The sequence below is a fragment of the Aquarana catesbeiana genome, linkage group LG05, assembly GCF_042186555.1.
Source record: "Aquarana catesbeiana isolate 2022-GZ linkage group LG05, ASM4218655v1, whole genome shotgun sequence".
Classification (NCBI taxonomy): Eukaryota; Metazoa; Chordata; class Amphibia; order Anura; family Ranidae; genus Aquarana; species Aquarana catesbeiana.
The window spans coordinates 584,398,734-584,421,186 of record NC_133328.1 but is presented as its reverse complement, the minus strand read 5'-3'; the positions used below and the strand labels follow the sequence as shown (position 1 = coordinate 584,421,186).

Sequence of the window (22,453 nt, the reverse complement as noted above, 5' to 3'; positions counted from 1 at the left end):
CAGATTCTTTTTTTGCCCAGGAATATCAGTAAACTATACAATGTGGCTCTCATACTGGAAAGTTTGGAGACCTCATCTATACAGAACTCCATTGTATACCCCATGTGTCTATAGGACCCAGCAGATCTCACTGAGCCCCATTGTATAACCATGTGTGGGCCGAGTCCCGCTGATCCCTGACATTAGTCATAGGAACCCCCCAGTTAGCCCACTGAGCTGACATTCTGATGAGAACACCCCCCCATCACTATATTGGCGGTTCTCTTCCTCCTTTGTACCGTCCTTTAGCTCACATATCTCCAATCACACCTCCGTGTAGCAGACCTGTACATTACTGCATGTCACCCACACAATGCTGCTTCGCAGAGTCATGAATGAAGTGTTCTTTTTGTGACACTTCAAGTAAAGTTTAGAAAAGAAGCAACCCGAAGGATGCACCGAAACACACTTCATACTGCAGCTCACTGCAAGTGAAAACTGACAGCCGCCTGCATGCAAAAATGAATTGTTTAGTGTGCGGGCACCATGTGTACAGCCCTGTCCAGCCGCTGTTGCAGATTAAAGCAGGTTGGTTGAGGGGCAGTAAAATCATGGCTCGGGCCCCCCCCCCCCCCCCCCCCCCAGCACTGTGGCCCTTTACAGCACCGGCTCCTGGGTTCAGTTTCTGTCTGAAGTGGGTTGTCCTCTCTCTGTCTCTGTTCCAGGTTTCTCCCGCTCTGCTAAAACCTACAGATGGGTCCGTTGCCTCCCACCCAGTTTGGGTGATCGTTGGCCAGGACATTAGATTGCAAGCTCCTTTGGCGGTAACCAATGTGGTCTAATTATTGCTATGGAGTGTGCCGGCTTTGTATACATGAAGTACTACTCCTTTAGTCATGCCGTGTCTGTGTATAGGATCCATCAGAGCTCGGTGTTGACATTGGAAGTGGAGCCGTGTGGTTTAACCCCCGTCCTGCCAGTCTGAATCAGATCCAGCTGTTCACAGCTGTGCTGGCCGGGTACATAGTGCCCCATTGTTCCCCCTCCGCAGATCCAACCTCACCGCTGCCATCTACTCCTAGTCCACATCCTCCAAACATCACACTTCCCTAGCAATGCCAGCATGTCGCTTTACACTGGGTTTTTTTTTTTTTGTTTTTGTTTTTTTGTTTAGTAATACTACGATCGTATGCCTGACACTGCTATTCACCACCAAATGATTGGTTCTGTGTGATGGACTCCATTCACTGGAATAGAGAAGATCATTTATTTCCTCCTGATCATCATCTTCTTCTATAAATGTTTACTTCACAAACATCATCTGAACATGTTGTTGTAGAACAGTCTCCTTCCCCCCTTTTTTTTTTTTTTTTTTTTTTTTTTTTTTTTTTGTGGTTGAAAACCTCAGACATGAAATATGAACAAGTCATATACTTCTATAGTGTGTACTTGTCTCGCTCCAGAGCACTAAGCGTCATTTCTGTCTGCTGCTTCATTCCTCTGCTATCTGCATGAATCACTTCTGAGAAATCTTCCTGACACCAAGAGAAGAAAGGTGACAGGAGAAGGATCTCCAGCAGAATGACATCCTCAGTTGTGTGAAGGGGGGTGTGTCCCTTCCCTCCTATCATCTCTCAGAGCTCTCCTCACTTAGCTCAGCAGAGTGCATCTTCCGCTCTCCGCCCCCTGTTTTCTGACAGCTCAGACAAGCTTTAAAAATTCTGAACTTTGAACAGGTGTAGAGAAGAGAATACTGAAGATAAATAGGTACAACGTATGTAGGAGGATTTGTTTCATGTCTGTGTATCATCTGAGGCCAGTCACTTCACTTGGTATATGGAGGGATTTACAACCATTTTTAATCTGAAAATGCCTTTTGGTTTGTTCTCACCATATCCATTGAGCTGCGATAACCTGCACAACTGAGCGCCAAGGCACACAGGAAACCATGGTTTTCTGTATGTCTTGTTCACACCTTAAAGAGGAACTGCAGTCTGCTCACATAATTTGTAATAAAAACATCTTTGCCATTCTGAAGTTTCCCTCCAACCACTTTGCATATTATTTTATATATACTGTGATTCTGTACTTGCAAAATATGCTGCAGAAATCTCCCTCCACTGAGTCCGGCTGCAACCATTTTAACTGTGGGCAGCTGAAGCTGCTGCCTGTTCACTTCCTGGATTTACACAGACACAACTTCAGCTCTGCAGCTCTCATTGGCCCTCTTATGACACCCCCCCCCTTCCTTCCTGGCAAACTCTCACGAGAGAGAGAGCTGTGCATGATATCATAGGCCTAGGTTAATGACCAGACAAGAAACAGGAAGTGGGCTGTATAAGGTATTTACTGGCAGAAAAAAAATGTTTTACTATCCAAAGTTAAAACAACAAAAGAAGAAGATTTAATAGATGGAAAGATGAAAAAAAATGACTGAAGGTCCACTTTAATAGCTAGTGGTGCACCGAAATGAACATTTGGGTGCCGAAACCGAAATTTAAGGGGGTTTTATTTTTAATAAAAATTGTGTGTGTGTGTATGTATATATGTATGTATGTGTGTGTGTGTGTATATATATATATATATATATATATATATATATATATATATATATATATATATATACACACAAATAATTGTATTGTATTTGACTTTTTAATTTAATATCATGAATTTAAATGAATATGAATTTATTGTCAGTCATTATCAGCATTTTTTTTTTTTAAGCAGTGTTAACTCTGCTTGCTACATTTTTGGTGCACATTTGGCAAACCGCACCAAAAACGCACCTCCCCATTGAGATGCATTGAAAATGTATAAAAAAAAATGCACCTGTGTTGCGTTTTTGATGCATTTTTTGAGTCACATGACCTATGAAAACACACCATAAGCAAGGTAAAATCACAGCAAAAACGTGGACGTTTTTCGGCAGCCACTATCTGCACTTTATTAATTTTATTTATTTTTCGGCACAATGCTAAAAAAAAATATATATATTTTCGGTGGTCGAAATTTCAGTGCATCACTAATAATATCGCTTTGAGGTGCGTTTTCGGCGCTCTCAATTTATCGCACTGCATGCCATTGCAGTACATAGGCCTGAATCATCAATACTTTAATAAGCTCTTGCCAACTGTGTGACGCATATTTGCGGTGTCGAGAAAAGCGGCTTTAATGCCCAGCCGCAGCACATCTGTATCCGCAGCGGCCTGAGGTTGTGTGCTGATACATTGCCTGCTCCTCTTATTGTACTTCGGCTTCCATGTGCTTCCCCATCACCCCGCTGAACCACCAACATCTAAAGGAAAGTATGTCAGCTTCAGGTCCCTGGAGTTCTGGCTTACGTAGGGCTATATACTCAGTGATATGTACTGATTGGCCCAGGGTTGTCACATGCTCCTCCATACCTGCAAGTATTGGGTGAACAGAGTGGTGGGGGAGTGGAGGAAAGGGAAATCTATACAGGAGAATGGATAAGGGGGTTTTAAATAAAACCTGCTTCTCCCTGAATAGACAAAGCACAGATTTCCTTTTAAATCCCAAATCCAGTGTAATTGGGGAATAATCAATTTGATTTTCTGATATGGTGATCAGGAATGAGACTTTATAGGTTTTATGTAACTAAAGTTGGGATTTTACATCTGAAATATCTTTTTCCCCAACAGGCACGTTTGTCATGGGACGGGGCGGGCAGCCTGTACATGGACGGGTGACATTACTGCTGCTTTTTCTCTCCATAGTGACTGGTGAGTAGGAAATAATTGCTGCACATACTGGGTGGGAATATTTTTTTGTCTTCAGTGCTCATTGGTTATTTGTTGAAAAGCTCTTGTAGATTGCACATGGCATGTATCACGGCTGTGATCTTAGTCGTATTTTGTGTTCCTGCTGTGTGTGTCAGTGGAGTCTGTAACCTAAAAAAAAAAAATATTTGAAATAATATGCACAGCAGAACAAATTTATTTAGACGTGGTCATCTTTGCTTCTTTGTGATTTCTTTAGACTGTGTCATCATGGTGGGAGAAGCGAGAGGCTGCAGCTTCCGGGGGTCTACAACACCTCCTCACCATCTGTTAGAAGCTCTCTGAAGAGAAATCTAAACGTAGATCACTCTTCAGACATCACAGCACATGTGAGCAAGCCCTTAGGAACATATTACACCCGTATTTAGGATTTAACATATTGCTAAGCACCCACCCCCTAACCCAGAGGTCACCTCTGACAGCTTACAGGATTTCTTCATCCCTGCAGCCGCTGTCACTTTTGAAATCTGGGCAGGAATCCAGTCTGCCATAACACTCTTACTAGTCCATTAGCACATTCTTCAGCTCTATAAGGCCTCTTGCACACTGCAGCTTGAAGAAGCTCAGTACAGCTTATTAATTTTTTTTTTTTTTTCTTTACTGAGCTAAAATACAGCCCATTAATTGTAATGTTGCTCACAGGCATGTAAACAAGGGTCGTGTGTTCTTCAGTAAAAAAAAAAAAAAAAATAGGAAAATCGCCATTTTTGGTCAGTAATTTAAGCCTCATGCTTGCACATTTGTGCGCAAATGTCCATTACCTATTGTGTACATAAGAATAGGTGTGCACGCAAAATTGCGTGAATGCTTATGCGCGAAAATTCACGCAAATACATACAAAAAAAACAGCTGAAAAAAATAGATGCTCAAACAGAAGTATCATGTACAAGAGGCCTAGCTGAAAGACTGTACCAAGGGTAGGGAGCTGGAGGAAACGTTTGCAGGAGCCTGACATTGCACCCATGAGCCACTGATGCAGGTGCAATGCTTTGCAGGCTGCTGTGAAAAAAAGGGTTGTGTGCTTAACTGAGTTTTTCTTCAACCCATTCGTGACCGGAGGTATTCCGTGTCTTGGTGATTGAATTAATTCCAGTTAAGGGCATTTTGTGGTGTGTGTTTTGTTTTTTTGTTTTTTCTTATTTTTAAGAGGTGCACCGAATGGAAATGTTGGTACTGAAAATGCAAGATACTTTGCCAAAAACAGAAACCAAAAATGCCACTTTAAAATTTTTTATATAAATAGTTGAATATATATATATATATATATATATATATATATATATATATATATATATATATATATATATATATATATATATATATATATATAAAATTTGTATTCAACTATTTAATATTATGAATTTATTGTCGGCTGTTATCAGCACTTGTTAGCCCAAGAAAAGCTGCATCCCTTTAAATTCTATGAATGTCTGTTAAAAATCTTGCTTGCTGCATTTTTGGCCAGTTAAAAAAAAAAAATGCACCTCCCTATTAAAAACGCAGCAAGAACACATTAACACACGTGTTATGTTTTTTATGTGTTTTTTGAGTCACGTAGACCTATGAAAAATGCGCCATAAGCACAGTAAAATCGCAGCAAAATCGTGGCATTTTCAGTGCTATTATTGGCACCTTTTCCTTATTGTCAAAATGCCAAAAACACTATTTTTGTTCAATATGTTTCAGCCACCGAAATTTCGGTGCATCTCTTGTGTTTTTTTTTTTTTTTCCTCTCTTCCATGGTTGCATAGTGTGTGTCAACTCCTCTTTCTGCCCCTTGACAGGGGTGAACGGAGGGGGATTTTTTGTTGCAAGTTCACTGTCAAATTATATTGATCACTTGATGGATGTTGGGCGACCAACACATGCATTGTGGCTGCTGGCACGATCTTTAGGACATGTCCTGTGTCATGGGATCTTTAAAAAGAAGGTGTTGGGATCTGTGTAGCAGTGTACTGCAAGTTAGGTCATTTAGGGGTTAAACGCTGTAAGACAAGCCAATGAAATCATGAACTTTTAGGTTGATTTCAGATGGGCGTTTTGCCTGCCAAGATTTTTCTAAATTGAGCATCCCAGCTTGGCTTCCTGACGCTTGGTTGAGAAACACTACATGAGCTCAGCGTGAGGCTGGAGGAGAGTCGCTCAGTGTGCTTGTGTTGGGGAGATCCTCTTTAGAGAACGTTGCACGCCTTCTGGATGCATTGACAACACAATTATCAGCGAGTAGGGCTAGCTTGCTTTAGTTTTCAGTTAATTGAACCTGTACTCACAAAATTAAAAGGGATGTATGGCAATTTTTTTTTTTCCAGATTCATACTTCCCTGGGTGGATGCAGCATTGGTCTGATTTGCTCTTCTAGGGAACATTTAAATGTGATCGTTGTTTTAGTGTCTAAAGAGAAATGTACCCCCTTTTATTTATTTTATATTTTTTTTTGTCCTGAATGCCTCCTAATAGCAGTGCACTTCCTGGCATGTTGGTGTGCCTGGCACTCCTGTTCTGTGGCCTCATAGCTGTGTATGTGCAGCGTGAGATCTAAGGCACTGCTGCCTCTGACTGCTAGTCTCAGGCGATTCATAGTGCGATTTAGTGATATCGCTACAATTCTGCTCACTGTTCTCTATACTAGAAGCTCTGATGTTGGGAAGCAAAACCCTGCTTCTTCCTAGATGGTCACCTTCACACAGCGACAATGTGCTGAGCCAGGCATGGTAAGTCAATAGTAGGGAAAGGTCAGACGCAGAAGTGACAATAACTTCTAATGGCTACTGCCATCGGCAGTAATCCTATGTAAAAAATCCAACAGGCTAGTTGTATCCAAGTCAATTAATCGGCCTGCTCATATGTGGAACAAATCTCAGTTGGTCCCTGCTGAATCAGCCAACTTTTGATCCATGTATGGCCGGCTTTAAACAGGAAATGTCACCAAGAATTATGGGTGGTGAAACATCTGCCTGTCCTCGAATAATTTTATAGTATCTGTTTCCCAATGCAGCACACGTATGGTTCCCCTACTGTACCCCTACATCGAGAAACGCTTGGATCAGTAACCTTCTTGAGTCCCTTTTGATCAAAGTTGGACAAATCCCAGTAGCTAACAGTAGTAGAAGTATCACCCAAGAATCTCCAAATGAGCAATCATAGAGTTGGTGATCTACTATTTCAGAGACCTGGTTCAACAACTCTCATGATTGGCTGACAACCATTCAAGTATACCCTTTATCGCAGGGATAGAGAGGGTAAAAAAGGGGGAGGGGTATGTCTATATATTAATATTTTACAAGTGAATGTGAGATGACATCACTAAGGGAGCTAGGGAGGAGGTGGAATCCTTATGGGTAGAGCTCCAAAGGGATGAAGCTAGGGGAAAATAATACTGGGAGTATGCTATAGGCCTATGACCTGAGGGAGGAGGCGGAGGTGGACCTCCTATCACAAATTGGATTAGCAGCAAGGATGGGAAGTGTTCTCATAATGGGGATTTTAATTATCCAGACATAGACTAGGCGGAAGGAACCGTGCATTCGTCTAAGGCTCGCCAGTTCCTAAATGCCTTGCAGGACAATTTCATGGGTCAGATGGTAGACGCACCAACTGGAAATAAAGAGTTACTAGATCTACTGGTTACCAACAATACAGTCCTGATCACGGATGTGGAAATACGGGGCAGTTTAGGAATCAGTGATCACAGGTCAATTGGCTTCAGTATAAATCGCACAAATAGGAAACATAAGGGGGATACAAACACACTGAATTTCAAAAGAGTCAACTTCCCTAAACTACAAACCTTGCTAGAAGGCATAAATTGGGATACAATCTTAGGAACAAAGAACACAGAGGAGAGATGGGTTTGCTTTAAGAGCATATTAAATAAGCACATTGGCCAGTGCATCCCATTGGGTAATAAATTTAAAAGAACGAACAAAAGTCCTGGATGGCTTAACTCCAATGTAAAAATGCATATAAAAGCAAAGGAGAAGGCCTTCAAAAAATACAAGTTTGAAGGATCATCATCAGCATTCCAACTTTACAAAGAATGCAACAAGAAATGTAGGGTTGCAATTAGGGTGGCTAAGATAGAGAACAAAACACACATAGCGGAGGAGAGCAAAAAAAAAAAAGTCTGGCTGAACCTGCCAGTTTCTCCCCTCCCCTATGCAAATAGACCACGATAATGATGGCTGCTGGGCCCCTGACATCGTGGTCTGTTTGCGTCCCTCCATCAGCCGCAGCCTGCTCTATTGTGCTTCCATCCCCTCTCAGCGTGTCACCTAGTGACAGTGCTGCCCCATCCCCCTCCTGCTGCAGGAATAACATGTATTTTTACATACTCCATTCTGTATTCTAATTGCCCCCCTGTCTCTGTGTTTCATTAAAAAAAATACCTCCTTCGCCGTATATCACGGCGGCTCCCGGTGATCACGTGACCGGCTGGGTCTCCTCTCCTCCTCGCGTCCCGCTGACGTCAGTGGGGAAACCTCAGCAGCGGTGCTTCTGCAAGATGGGCATAGAGGAGAAACAGCTGGTTACATGAGCGCCGGGAGCTGCCGTGAAATGCAGTGAAGGAGGTATTTTTTTAATGAAACACAGATAGGGGGGCACTCTATTAGGATACAGAACTAAGTATGTAAATGACCGAAAGTGGGTTAACAACCACTTTAACATTTACTAAATCACCGGGACCGGATGGCTTGCACCCAAGGGTACTTGGGGAACTCAGTCAAGTAATTGCCAGACCATTGTTCCTAATTTTTACTGACTGAAATAGTACCAGCGGATTGGAGAAAAGCCAATGTAGCACCTGTATTTAAAACGGGCCCAAAATGCATCTCTGGGAGTTAGACCAGTTAGCCTAACATCAATAGTATTCAAACTCTTGGAGGGGATGCTAAGGGACAATATACAAGATTTTAGTAATAAGAACGGTATCATTAGCAGTAATCAGCATGGATTCATGAAGACTCGTTCTTGCCAAACCAGTCTATTAACCTATTCTGAGGAGGTGAGTTGCCATCTAGATAAAGGAAGGCCCGTAGACGTGGTGTATCTGGATTTTGCAAAAGCATTTGACACAGTTCCCCATAAACGTTTACTGTACAAAGTAAGGTCCGTTGGCATGGAATATAGGGTGAGTACATGGATTGAAAACTGGCTACAAGGGCGAGTTCAGAGGGTGGTGATAAATGGGGAGTACTCAGAATGGTCAGGGGTGGGTAGTGGGGTTCCCCAGGGTTCTGTGCTGGGACCAATCCTATTTAATTTGTACATAAACGACCTGGAGGTTGGGATAAACAGATCAATCTCTGTATTTGCGGACGATACTAAGCTAAGCAGGGCAATAACTTCTCTGCAGGATGTGGAAATCTTGCAAAAAGATCTGAACAAATTAATGGGGTGGGCAACTATATGGCAAATGAGGTTTAATGTAGAAAAATGTAAAATTAATGCATTTGGGTGGCAAAAATATGAGGGCAATCTTTACACTGGGGGGAGAACCTCTGGGGGAATCTCAAATGGAAAAGGACCTGGGGGTCCTAGTAGATGATAGGCTCAGCAATGGCATGCAATGCCAAGCTGCTGCTAACAAAGCAAACAGAATATTGGCATGCATTAAAAAAGGGAATAAACTCCAGAGATAAAACGATAATTCTCCCGCTCTACAAGACTCTGGTCCGGCCGCACCTAGAGTATGCTGTACAGTTCTGGGCACCAGTCCTCAGGAAGGATGTACTGGAAATGGAGCGAGTACAAAGAAGGGAAACAAAGCTAATAAAGGGTCTGGAGGATCTTAGTTATGAAGAAAGGTTGCAAGCACTGAACTTATTCTCTCTGGAGAAGAGACGCTTGAGAGGGGATATGATTTCAATTTACAAATACCGGACTGGTGACCCCACAATAGGGATAAAACGTTTTCGCTGAAGGGAATTTAACAAGACTCATGGCCACTCATTAAAATTAGAAGAAAAGAGTTTTAACCATAAACTACATAGAGGGTTCTTTACTGTAAGAGCGTCAAGGATGTGGAATTCCCTTTCACAGGCGGTGGTCTCAGCGGGGAGCATTTATTAGTTTAAAAAAACTATTAGATAAGCACCCGAACGACCACAACATACAGGGATATACAACATAATACTGACATATAATCACACATAGGTTGGACTTGTGTCTTTTTTTAATTTTTTTTTCAACCTCACCTACTATGTAACTACTTCTATTGAAATGGTGGTGGAAAAGAGAGGAGATTAATTGCTAATAAAGTCTGCTAATTTATCAAATTGTGGCATTCTGTGACCATGAGAGATTGACTTCTTAAAAGCGTAGTCCACCTTTGTCACCATATTTGGGGTGTAACATGAATCGTGGTCACATTCCTCAACCCCACACACTTTTTCCTCAGTGTCCTGTTGTTTTTCTTTTACATTTAGCATGCCTCTGGCTGCACAGCTGCATCCACCATTCATAAATCCATTCACAAAATCAGTGAATGGAAGTGTACAAGTCTCGACTGCCACCACCGTAGCAGGGGCTTGTAGTTCCCAATGGAACACAATGGACATTGCCGCACTCGTCCATTGACTACTTCAGCCAGTCGGGGGTAAAGTTGCAGTGCTCTGCTGGCTTCAATTCAAAAATGTGTTAAATGCAATTCTTACCAAAATGTGGTGCAGATCATTGTGATAGCAGTGCCTCCTACGGTGATTTCCAGCTTCCATTGGGATCCTATAGGCATGGCACATACACCAGTCTAGCCTGGGCTAATAGAAGTAAGTATGGGAAAATTTGCTATAACTTCAAAGTGGTTGTAAACTTCAATCTTTGACATGGGCCTATAATAGGGTTTGCCTATAGGTACTGTATATCTCTTATATTTACTATATATGCAGCCAATGATGTGATCTGCACAAGCGTTCTGAAGGTACGGCCACCTGGGCTGTTCCTCCAGAATCCTGTGCTGAAAATGGCGGCTGCCCCGCGCATGCGCGGGAGTGATGTCATTGCGGCTCTGGCCAGTCACACAGCCGGTGTCGGAAGGATGACGGGTGAATATGGAAGCGGCCTCCAGCGATGGCAGTGCATCGCTGGAAGGCTTCGTTTTCAGGTAAGTTCCAAATAATGTGCTAGTATGCGATGCATACTAGCAGATTATGCCTTTACCTTGCAGGTCAGGAAAAAAAAAAAAAAGCACCCAGCGGTTTACAACCGCTTTTGTCTTTTTTTTTTTTTTTTAATCGGCTTTAAGGCTGGATTCTCACTGGTGCGAACACAGACATCGCATGTGATTCACACCGCATTGCTGCATTCAGACCAAAATGGTACAGGACCGTTTTTTGATCCACACTGGAATCGGTTCGCATGGGATGTTCATGCCCATGCGATCCGATTTCTCCTGTACCATTTCACAGTTCGCACTGCGATCTGCGAGCCAATCTGAGGGTACCATTAACTTTACATTGGCACCCGCAGCGGTTGGCAGAGGGCAGTGTGAACTGCCTGCGAGTGACATGCGATGCGGAAACCCAGCACAGGAATTGCGCTTATTCCCACATCGCACAAGTGTGAACACAGCCTAAAACTACCTTAAAATTTAAAATGATACAGAGAGGTCAATCATATGAGATTGTAGTAGCCCCCAGTGGCCTGTGTAGCCCCAGCATTAAATCTTTGGGCCCTTTGTATAGTTCTCAGTGGAAGTCCATCTGCTGCCTACTAGACGAGGTTTACTCGCTCTTATATTTCAGATGATTGTGTCTACCCCGGCGTTGGGTCAGAGATCAGTGAAATGTGGATGAGTGAGGTTCCCTGTGTGTAGAGGATATGTGACATCAGTATGGGTAGAGGGAAGCTTTGTTTTGTATGTGTCTGGAGTTCTATGGAGAAGAGTCCCCGATGGAATTCACAGGTCGTTCTTGCAGTATGTCAGCGGTTCTCTCTGGATTTCCCATAGCACCATGTCTGGAATTCATGTGATATCACTTCCTTCCAGAATTACTAACACTTGTACGGAAAGTGAACTTTATGACTGATTGTTATTCATGTATAAATAGTAAGTCCGCGTTGTGATGGGAAGTTGGCTCAGTCAGCAAGCTTTGTGCGTGAAATGTGCTTTTGTACAGTTCCCTTTAATCTTAATAATCAGATGTGAGATAAGAATTTCCAGTGAATCGGTGTGGCTTTTATAAGAAACTGAAAGCAAAATAAGCTTTATCAGTTCAGAGGGGGCTTTTTATATGCAAAGGAGGGTGCAAGCACAGGTTTTGCCCGGGTGAGTCCAAACCCCCCCCCCCCCCCTTCTTATGTTTACCAAGGTGACATCTGCAAAAAAAAATTTGTCCCACATTTTAATTTTGAAAAAAAAGTTCAGGTTTAACATGCACTAAGGCTTCATGTTACTGATTACCCAGATCTCTGACCAGGGAGAACCAATCAGAGCACTTCCTGATCATGTGATCTGTACTGTACGCAGGGAAAGAGACTTTTGTCCATCTGTACGTCATTTTGAGGAAGTGGTTGTACCAGGGGGAAGCTTGCAGCTGCAGGCTTTACCACCGGTACCGTTTTTTGGAGCTGGCGGTCGGCTTTCTCGTGATATAACAGTGCTGCAATACTTTTTTTAAACTGCTTTTGTCTTTTAACATTTAAATATTAGATAAAGCTGCATTATGTACAGACTGCAGGGTTTAGGGGTGTGCTATGCACAGTGTGCAGGGTTCTTGAGAGGATTGTGAAGCAAAGGCCATTCAAGAATTTGGGGGAGATTTATAAGGAGTGGACTATGGCTGGTGTCAGTGCTTCAAAAGCCACCACACACAGACGTATCTAGGACATGAGCAACAACTGTTGCATTCCTTGTGTCAAGCCACTTCTGAACCATAGACACCAGAATTGTCTTTTACCTGGGATAAGGAGAAAAAGGACTGGACTGTTGCTCAATGGTCCAAAGTCCTCTTTTCGGATGAAAGTAATTATTGCTTTCATTTGGGAATCAAGGTCCCAGAGTCTGGAGGTAGAGTGGACAGGCTCAGAATCCAAGTTGCATGAGGTCCACCAATGCAAAGGATTTGACCTACCCTTGTATTGTCATCCATGTGCCATTCCGAAAATGTCAGAAAATGCAATGTCGGGTCAGGAAGGCATGCATCCTTGCCTTCAGCAAGTTATGCCATACCATTGGTTGGATATTAATATAGGTTAGTTGTCTAATTTGAGTTGGGGTTGTAACCAGGGGAATATAAAGTCCTGTAGGCAAGACACACTTGTCTTTGTACTCCTCACCTGGTTGCCGCCATAATTGCATATACAGGATATAAAATAAATTATATATATATATATATATATATATATATATATATATATATATATATATATATATATATATATATATATATATATATATATATATATATATATATATATATATATTGAACAAGATCGGTTCTGTAGGTTTGTTTGTAAGTTGAATTTGCATGTAAGTTGTTACAGGTACTTTTTTTTTTTTTTTTTCTTATTTAGTTATTTTTGTGTAAAGCCAGCCAAAAAAACTATTTTTCGGTTCTTGAATAGCATAGGGAAAACTGACCATGCAGTGATGTGGGATTTCTGGCAGGTCCGCTGGACAGTAGGAGGCAGCATGCGGTGAGCAGTAATATGGCCACCCGGTGGTTTCCAGGAGTCATATGTAAGTTGGGTAAGGTATGTCTTTTTGCTGACGATACAAAGGTGTGCGATAGGGTTCATATCCCTGGAGGTGTCTGTAACATGGAACATGATTTGGCATTGCTTGAAGTTTGGTTAAAGGAGTGGAGACTGCAGTTTAAAGAGGAAGTCTTCCTCTTTAATTGTACCTACAGGTAAGCCTATAGTAAGGCTTACCTATAGGTACTGTAAATATCTCCTAAACTTGCACCGTTGAGGACATATTTACTATATACACTGCTGCAAATGTCATTGGCGCATGGGCACTGAAGGAACAGCCCGAGCGTGCCGTTTCTTCAGGACCCGTGACATCTTCGCGGCTCTGGCCAGTCATAGCACCGGAGCCCACGTACCCGGAAGTAACTCCAAGAAAGATGTCGGCTGGGGAATCGGAGTGCGGGTGGCACTGTAGGGCATCGTTCTAAGGTAAGTATTTCATAATGAGCTAGTGTGCGATGCACACTACTTTTTTGGGGGGGAATTTTTTTTTTTTTTTTTTTTTGGACGTTGACCATCTCCTTTAATATTTTTGAATGGGGAAAAAAGAATCCCCTGAGACAGTCCAACATTGAGGGTATTTTATTTCAGATGATTGCAAAATGACCAGACAGTGGGGAAAGTGAAAAATTTCTACGATGCATCACTAGAGGATCACCAGCAGGAGGAAGGAGGTTCTGATTCCTCTATATAGATCTTTAGTGAGACCTCATTTAGAATACTGTCCAGTTCTGGAGACCTCACTTACACAAAGATATTGATATGATAAAATGAGTTCAGAGACCGGTAACAAAAATGGCGAAAGGTTTGGGGGATATAACATACCGAGAGCGACTTCAGGAACTTAATATGTAAATTATTATTTTTTTTTTTCATGTACATCTATCCATTTGCCTGGAGTTGTGCCTTAACCTCTTCAGTACTGTAGGGTAATGTTCTGGTTTTATTTTAACAACCAGCATTGCTTTTGTTGTTCTTCCCTTTATTTTTGTTCATAGATGCCAGCAGTGTGGGTCATAGTCTGTAGAAGACACATCACCCACTGATAATAAATGTGCTCCAGAAGGTGGACCCGCTTGTCTTGTGTGCCTGTCTATAAGCAGCAATTGATATTTCGCACTTGACTCGACATTTGTGGCTTCTTCCATTGGAGAATAGAGAATGCCCGGAGTCGGCTTTATCCCCAAACTGCCTCTGGGGAGAGCTTGTGAAAGCGGAGATCTTATCTACCAGCTCTGCAGGAAGACGAGAACAGACCTGTGCTGCTACGTTCACACTCTGCCTTCTCCATTTCATTCTCCAGCATTGAATGGGACTGTATAGTCTGTTTGGTTCTTGATGTAAGCCCCTCTAATAGAGTGCTGTGTCATGGCAGGATCAGCTTTAAAGTACATGGAAGCCCAATGACATATAAGCATTAACATGTCAAAGTGGAACTTCAGCCGGAAATGAAACAGAAAAAAAAATAAAAGGCCCACTGAAAGATAAAACAAAAACCGCATTTGCTGCAATAGTCCCCTTCAGTCCAGAAACTTTTCTGAAACCAAGATTCCTCAGCCTGATAGCCAGCATCATTCAACCCACTTCCTTTGAGCCCAGGTCGTTTTTGACCCGCCCCAGCCTATGACTAGACAGTAAAGGGGGGGGAAGCAACAGCACAGTGATGAGCTCATCTGTCACACTGCCTTCTCTTCCTATCAGCATGCATCTTGGAGGCATATGAAATGATTGGCTCTTTGTGCTGCTTCTTCCTCTCACATTCCAACCCTGCTGTACTGGGTCTGCAAATGGCTGATACCAGCTCAAATGCAGGTGCTTGCACTACTTGAATTTAAAAAAAAATGCATTTACCGGTGTACTGAATAATACAGAGCTGGATTAATTTGTGTTTGTTTCATCTGCCCGGAGTTCAGCTTTAATGTGATTTTGAAAGATGTTTTCAATATTTAACAGTTTCAATACTGGACACTTTCAACCCCTTCCTGCCCAGACCTGGAGAAGAGGGCATTCATTTTTGGCTTCAGACTGCGTCGTTTTTGGTGTTGGAGGCTTTCAGACTTGTGGCTTGGCTGATCTTGAGATCTCTTCCCTTTTCATATGCAGGAGGAACAAAGTAGTCATCCAGGCTACCCCTAGCTGTTGGGCAACCTGCAGAAGTACATCAATCGGGTCTGGTTGGATTGAAGGTGAACAGAGGTCTCCATGCCATCTGTTCTCATGAATGGACTTGTCTGCCCTCTCTTTGGACAGCTTAAAGTGGAGGTCCACCCTAAAAAAGGAAATGGCATCAAAATTCATTAAAAAAAAAAAAATTTTACTTACCTGAAACCTCTGTTGCTAGGCAGTCTTCCTAATCTGCCTCTTTCTATTCCGCGGCGCTTCCTCCTCCTAAGGTGAGTGGCCCTGTTGCCTTCTGGGATGTGTGTGTGTGTCCCAGGAAACAACGGGGCCATTCACAGAGCGCTGCGCCGCTCGCACATGCACAGTAGGAAACTGGCAGTGAAGCCGCAAGGCTCCACTGCCTGTTTCCCTTAGTTAGGATGGAGGCACCGTCGGCCTATCCGATGGACGGATCGGCCTCGGGGGGCCGACATCGCTGGCTCGCTGGACAGGTAAGTGTCCTTATTAAAAGTCAGCAGCTACAGTGTTTGTAGCTGCTGACTTTAAAAAAAAAAAAAAAACGGGCGGAACCCCCCTTTAAAGCAGAGTTCCACCGAAAATTTTTTGGTTTTTTTTAAAGTCAACAGCTGCAAATACTGCAGCTACTGACTTTTAAAATATGGACACTTACCTGTCCAGGGCACCCACGATGTCCTCACCCGAAGCCGATCTGGCTCTCGGGTGGAGGCGTCGCCATCTTCAATAAGGGAATCAGGAAGTGACACAGCCTGGTTCCCTACTGCGCATGCACATCCTCACTGGTCCCTGCTGTCTTCTGGGACCTGTGTGTCTCCCATAAGACAGCGCGGGGGACGGAGGAGGGGCCGGACATGGCGTAGATCGCTGCGGAGCCTGCAGCGGTCTATGCCTGGAAGTGGGCGCAAATACCTGGATTAGACAGTGATCTGCTTCTTTTGAAAAACAGACTTGCTGGCTAGATCACCAGATGAAAATATAAGAAAGAAAGCCTATACAAGAGAACAAATGCAGCCATCACATGTAAGAATAAATAAGCTGCCTTATGTTTTATTTTGGGTTTAATACTGCTTTAAAGGATAAGTTTACCTTTTTGTAATGTGTTACATGTTACACCCATATTCAGGGTGTAACATGTTAGAAATCCATTGGCCGCTGCACCCCCTGGCTCCCCGATGTAATAGGCGGCAGGGCATTTTCTCCCCCCACGCTCTGTCACAATCTGGCCACGTCATTCATTCACAGGTCCCTACAGCCAATTGTAGTTCTCGGTGAACTACCAGGGCAATGTTGAGCACTGCGGTAGTTAATTGATGCTTTCTGGTAGTGTGTAACTGCTTGGCTGTATGATTAAGTGTGTGCAAGAGCCCTGCATTGCACCCACAAACTGCGGCGGTTACTCACACAGACAGCAGGACTCAGCCCCCCCCCGGTTCCCATGTCATGGGATTTGATTGGCAGGAGCAAATGGCCCCTGCTACTAGCAATCTATCCAATGAGGACCCTAGACACCTGCTGGAGCTGCTGCGCTCATTGCTGGAAATATCAGGTTCAGGTAAGAAAAAGAGGGGCTCTGGGGGGCTGCTGCAGCACATGCTTAGAATGCATTAAGGTGAAAAATTGTGAGGGTTTACAACTCCTTTAAGCCTGTAGTGCCATTCTCAACCAGTGTTCCTCCACAGGTTGCTGGGGGTTCCTTGAGCTTATTGACCTCCCAGCTGATGGTTTCTGCACAGTTCCAGCACTTGGCCCAGGGACACATGCAACCTCTGAACAGTCCTTGTCTTACCCAATCTTGGACCTCGGACTGTCCCTTTCTGGACAGTGCAGATTGGCCCTGTGCTGATCACAAGGGGGGGGGGAGCTATCTAGCGATACACACCAAACTGAGCATGTGCAGAGTGCCCCCAAGACTCTGTTCTGTCAGCAGATTGATTGGGGACTGTGGAAGAAGGGTAGGATCAGAGAACACAGGGTCAAACAGTCTTTTTACACAATGCTGAGGATTAGAGAGGAAGTAAACCCTGGTGGGTTTTACTTCCTCTTTTTTTTCCCTGCAAAGGTAAAGCATAATGGGCTACTATGCATGTCACTTACCTTAAACTGAAGCCCGCGATGTCCCCATTGTCTCCACTAGCAGGGAACGTCGATCATCACCCCTCTTACTTCCGGGTCCGTGAACTCCGGCTCAGTGACTGGCCGGAGTCCTGTGACATCCGCCAGTCTTAGTATGACCCCTATTAGAAAGGGCACAATGTGCCCTGTCTAAAGTGCGCATGCGCTAATGACATCGGCGCTCGGCTTTTTTGTAAATATCTCCTAAACCATAGAGGTTTAGGAGATATTTCCAGCACCTACAGGTAAGCCTGAATATAGGCTTACCTGTAGGTAAAAGTGGTTGTACAGGGTGTACAACCACTTTAACCCCTTGGGTTCCACAGTGAGTATAACAAGCATGCTTTACTGCATATACGGACTGATTTTACTGTTGTTGGTTTAGTAACACGTTTTTGGGATTGCTGAAGAAAACCCATATCATGGGAGCTTCATGCAGATAGTCCCTGATGTGAACTGAACCCGGGGCCCTATTTCTGTAATGATATACTCGGCCTCTCTAATTTGTCATCCCATTAAGCTCATCCTCATTTAGAGACATCATATCTCAGCAGCATCTCCAGCCTCTAATTCATGTGACCTTGGGCAGAGCTGCGGTGACAACTGCAGGTGTTACTTATTTATAGAGCGTATTCGGTGAGCCGTAAAACGCAGTGTGTAATTGTGTCTGATGCCGCTATGTCCTCAGAACACATTGCTTCTCTTCAGTTCTCTTACATTTTTATCTCTCCTGTTTATTGGTGCAGAATTTTGCCCTGGTATTTAATAGATTGTCTTCCTTTATGAGCGCCATTGCGGCGACTATTGCTGTGTGCCTATTGCCGTATTCTAGTGAGATTCACCCTCCACCTGTAGAATGGTGTAGCGGTAGTCTTGTGTAATTGGAACTAATGCTTGTGTGTGATGATTCACACTGTGCTATCAGATAATGGAGTGCGTGCTAATCTGTCTCTGCTGGCTCTTTCTCTTCTTACACATGAATGGAGACCAGGGCAGGCTGGTAATGTACTGCATACTTGGAGGGAGGGCATAGTGTATCGCTAGTGTGCACGTTATTTACATACAGTGGGGACAGAAAGTATTCAGACCCCCTTAATTTTTTCACTCTTTGTTATATTGCAGCCATTTGCTAAAATCATTTAAGTTCTTTTTTTTTTCCTCATTATTGTACACACAGCACCCCATATTGACAGAAAAACACAGAATTGTTGACATTTTTGCAGATTTATTAAAAAAGAAAAACTGAAATATCACATGGTCCTAAGTATTCAGACCCTTTGCTCAGTATTTAGTAGAAGCCCCTTTCGATCTAATACAGCCATGAGTCTTTTTGGGAAAGATGCAACAAGTTTTTCACACCTGGATTTAGGGATCCTCTGCCATTCCTCCTTGCAGATCCTCACCAGTTCTGTCTGGTTGGATGGTAAACGTTGGTGGACAGCCATTTTTAGGTCTCTCCAGAGATGCTCAATTGGGTTTAAGTCAGGGCTCTGGCTGGGCCATTCAAGAACAGTCACGGAGTTGTTGTGAAGGCACTCCTTCATTATTTTAGCTGTGTGCTTAGGGTCATTGTCTTGTTGGAAGGTAAACCTTCGACCCAGTCTGAGGTCCTGAGCACTCTGGAGAAGGTTTTCGTCCAGGATATTCCTGTACTTGGCCGCATTCATCTTTCCCTCGATTGCAACCAGTTGTCCTGTCCCTGCAGCTCAAAAACACCCCCACAGCATGATGCTGCCACCACCAAGCTTCACTGTTGGGACTGTATTGGACAGGTGATAAGCAGTGCCTGGTTTTCTCCACACATACCGCTTAGAATTAAGGCCAAAAAGTTCTATCTTGGTCTCATCAGACCAGAGAATCTTATTTCTCACCATCTTGGAGTCCTTCAGGTGTTTTTTTTTTAGCAAACTCCATGCGGGCCTTCATGTGTCTTGCACTGAGGAGAGGCTTTCGTCAGGTCACTCTGCCATAAAGCCCCGACTGGTGGAGGGCTGCAGTGATGGTTGACTTTCTACAACTTTCTCCCATCTCCCGACTGCATCTCTGGAGCTCAGCTACAGTGATCTTTGGGTTCATCTTAACCTCTCTCACCAAGGCTCTTCTCCCCTGATAGCTCAGTTTGGCCGGACGGCCAGCTCTAGGAAGGGTTCCGGTCATTCCAAACGTCTTCCATTTAAAGATTATGGAGGCCACTGTGCTCTTAGAAACCTTAAGTGCAGCATAAATTTTTTTGTAACCTTGGCCAGATCTGTGCCTTACCACAATTCTGTCTCTGAGCTCTTCAGGCAGTTCCTTTTGACCTCATGATTCTCATTTGCTCTGACATGCACTGTGAGCTGTAAGGTCTTATATAGACAGGTGTGTGACTTTCCTAATCAAGTCCAATCAGTATAATCAAACACAGCTGGACTCAAAGGTGTAGAACCATCTCAAGGATGATCAGAAGAAATGGACAGCACCTGAGTTAAATATGAGTGTCACAGCAAAGGGTCTGAATACTTAGGACCATGTGATATTTCAGTTTTTCTTTTTTAATAAATCTGCAAAAATGTCAACAATTCTGTGGTTTTCTGTCAATATGGGGTGCTGTGTGTACATTAATGAGGGAAAAAAATGAACTTAAATGATTTTAGCAAATGACTGCAATATAACAAAGAGTGAAAAATGTAAGGGGCTCTGAATACTTTCCGTCCCCACTGTAGTATTACAGGGTGGTGTGTGTGTGTGTGTGTGTGTGTGTGGTGTTTTTTTTTTTGTTTTTTTTTTGTTTTTTTTTTTTTTGTTTTTTATTGTTGGGACCTATACATTTTTATACATGCTTCAATATTTTTGATGTATTTGGTGCCATGCACACAAGAAAACGTTGTGCAGTACTGTGCAAAAGTTTTTGGGTAGGTGTGAAAAGATGCTGTAAATAAAGAATGCTTTCAGAAATCAAAATAAACTATTAACACTTCTATCAATTAAAATGGAAAGTAAATGAAGAGAAATCAAAATCAAACCAATATTTGGTGTGACCGCCCTTTGCCTTCAAAATGGCATACATTCTTCTAGGTACACTTGCATACAGTCTTTGAAGGAATTCGGCAATTAGGTTGTTCAGATATCTTGGAGAACTAACCACAGATCTTCTGTGGATGTAGGCTATGGCGGGCACTCGGCAGGAGGGAGGAGCACCAGTGGGAGACCAACAAGGAAGATCAGGGCTGCTCAATGTAAAACAATTGCACGTAAGCATGACATGTTTGTTATTTAACCACTTCCCGCCCAAGGTACATCCTAGGACATCCGTGACTTTGTGGGGGTATATCTGAATGATGCCTGCAGCTACAGGCATCATTCAGATATCGGATATCGGACGCCCCGCCCTCCCGCCACCCTCTGGTGCTTCTACCGACTCACCGCTTCCATTGGTGAGTCGGAGACAGGATCCGCTGGCCCTGGATGGTGACCATAGAGATTTCTGGCGGACCAGATGGTCGCTGGAGTCTCTATGATCATTCAGAAGCCGGGTGCGATGTTATGACATCACCCGGCCTCTGCATCAAACAAATGGCGCCGCCTCGGCTGGGAAGCCGAGATCGTTTAATTTTTTTAAATTTATTTATTTCAGGCTTCCCAGCCTAGAGGTGAGATGTGGGGTCTTATTGACCCCATATCTCACTGTAAAGAAGACCGATCGTGCCATATTCCTATTAAAAGGGATGTTTACATTACTTGTAATAGGAATAAAAGTGATCACATTTTTTTTTTTTTTTTTTTTGTTAAAGTAAACTAAAAAAAGAAAAGTAAAATTAACAATAAAAAAAAAATTTAAAGCGCCCCTGTCCCCTTGTGCTCGCACGCAGAAGCGAACGCATACAAAAGTCCCGCCAACATATGAAAACTGTGTTCAAACCATACATGTGAGGTATCGCCACAAACATTAGAGGGAGAGCAATAATTATAGCCCTAGACCTCCTCTGTAACTCATAACATGTAACCGGTAAAAAATTTTAAAACGTCACCTATGGGGATTTTTAAGTGCTGAAGTTTTGGCGCCATTCCACGAGCGTGTGCAATTTTGAAGCGTGACATGTTTGGTATCTATTTACTCGGCGTAACTTCATCTTTCACATTATGCAAAAAAATTGGGCTAACTTTAATGGTTTTGTTTTTTTAAAAAAAGCATGGAACAGTTTTATTTTTTTCCCCCCCAAAAAAAAGTGTTTGAAAAATTGTTGCGAAAATACCGTGCAAGATAAAAAGTTGCAACGACCGCCATTGTATTCTCTAGGGTCTTTGCTAAAAAAAAACCTATATAATGTTTGAGGGTTCTATGTCATTTTCCAGCAAAAAAATTATGAATTTTACATGTAGGAGAGGATTGTCAGAATTGGCCTGGATGGGAAGTGGTAAAAAAAAAAAAAAAGTTTACTATCCCTTTTAAGCTGGCAATGCACTACCCTACAAAGTCAAAGCGATTCCTCCATCCACGCTACACAGCATGGGCAGGCAAATCCCCCTGCTGGGCTACTGTATACTGATAGCCACTGATGGCAACTGTCTGAATACCCAAATACCCTAAGCCCTGTGTAAGGTCACACATGGGGGATCCAGCAGGTGATTGGTGAGCACAGACAAGATAATTATTGGTAGAAGGCAAACGATCTAGAGAATCTGTTACTTGGCTCTAAATTAACAAATGAACTAATTATAAATATAATTTTTTTTTTTTTCTTTTCTATTGA

At 43.0% G+C, this 22,453-nt stretch overlaps 1 protein-coding gene across 1 annotated transcript in view; it reads left to right on the top strand.

Moving 5' to 3' along the window:
• LRP12 (LDL receptor related protein 12) overlaps positions 1-22,453 on the top strand; it is an 82,315-nt gene that overhangs the window by 3,269 nt on the left and 56,593 nt on the right. The window contains exon 2 of the mRNA XM_073632139.1: positions 3,645-3,725. Within this exon, the coding sequence (XP_073488240.1) occupies positions 3,645-3,725 (81 nt within the window). The remainder of the gene's footprint in view (positions 1-3,644; positions 3,726-22,453) is intronic.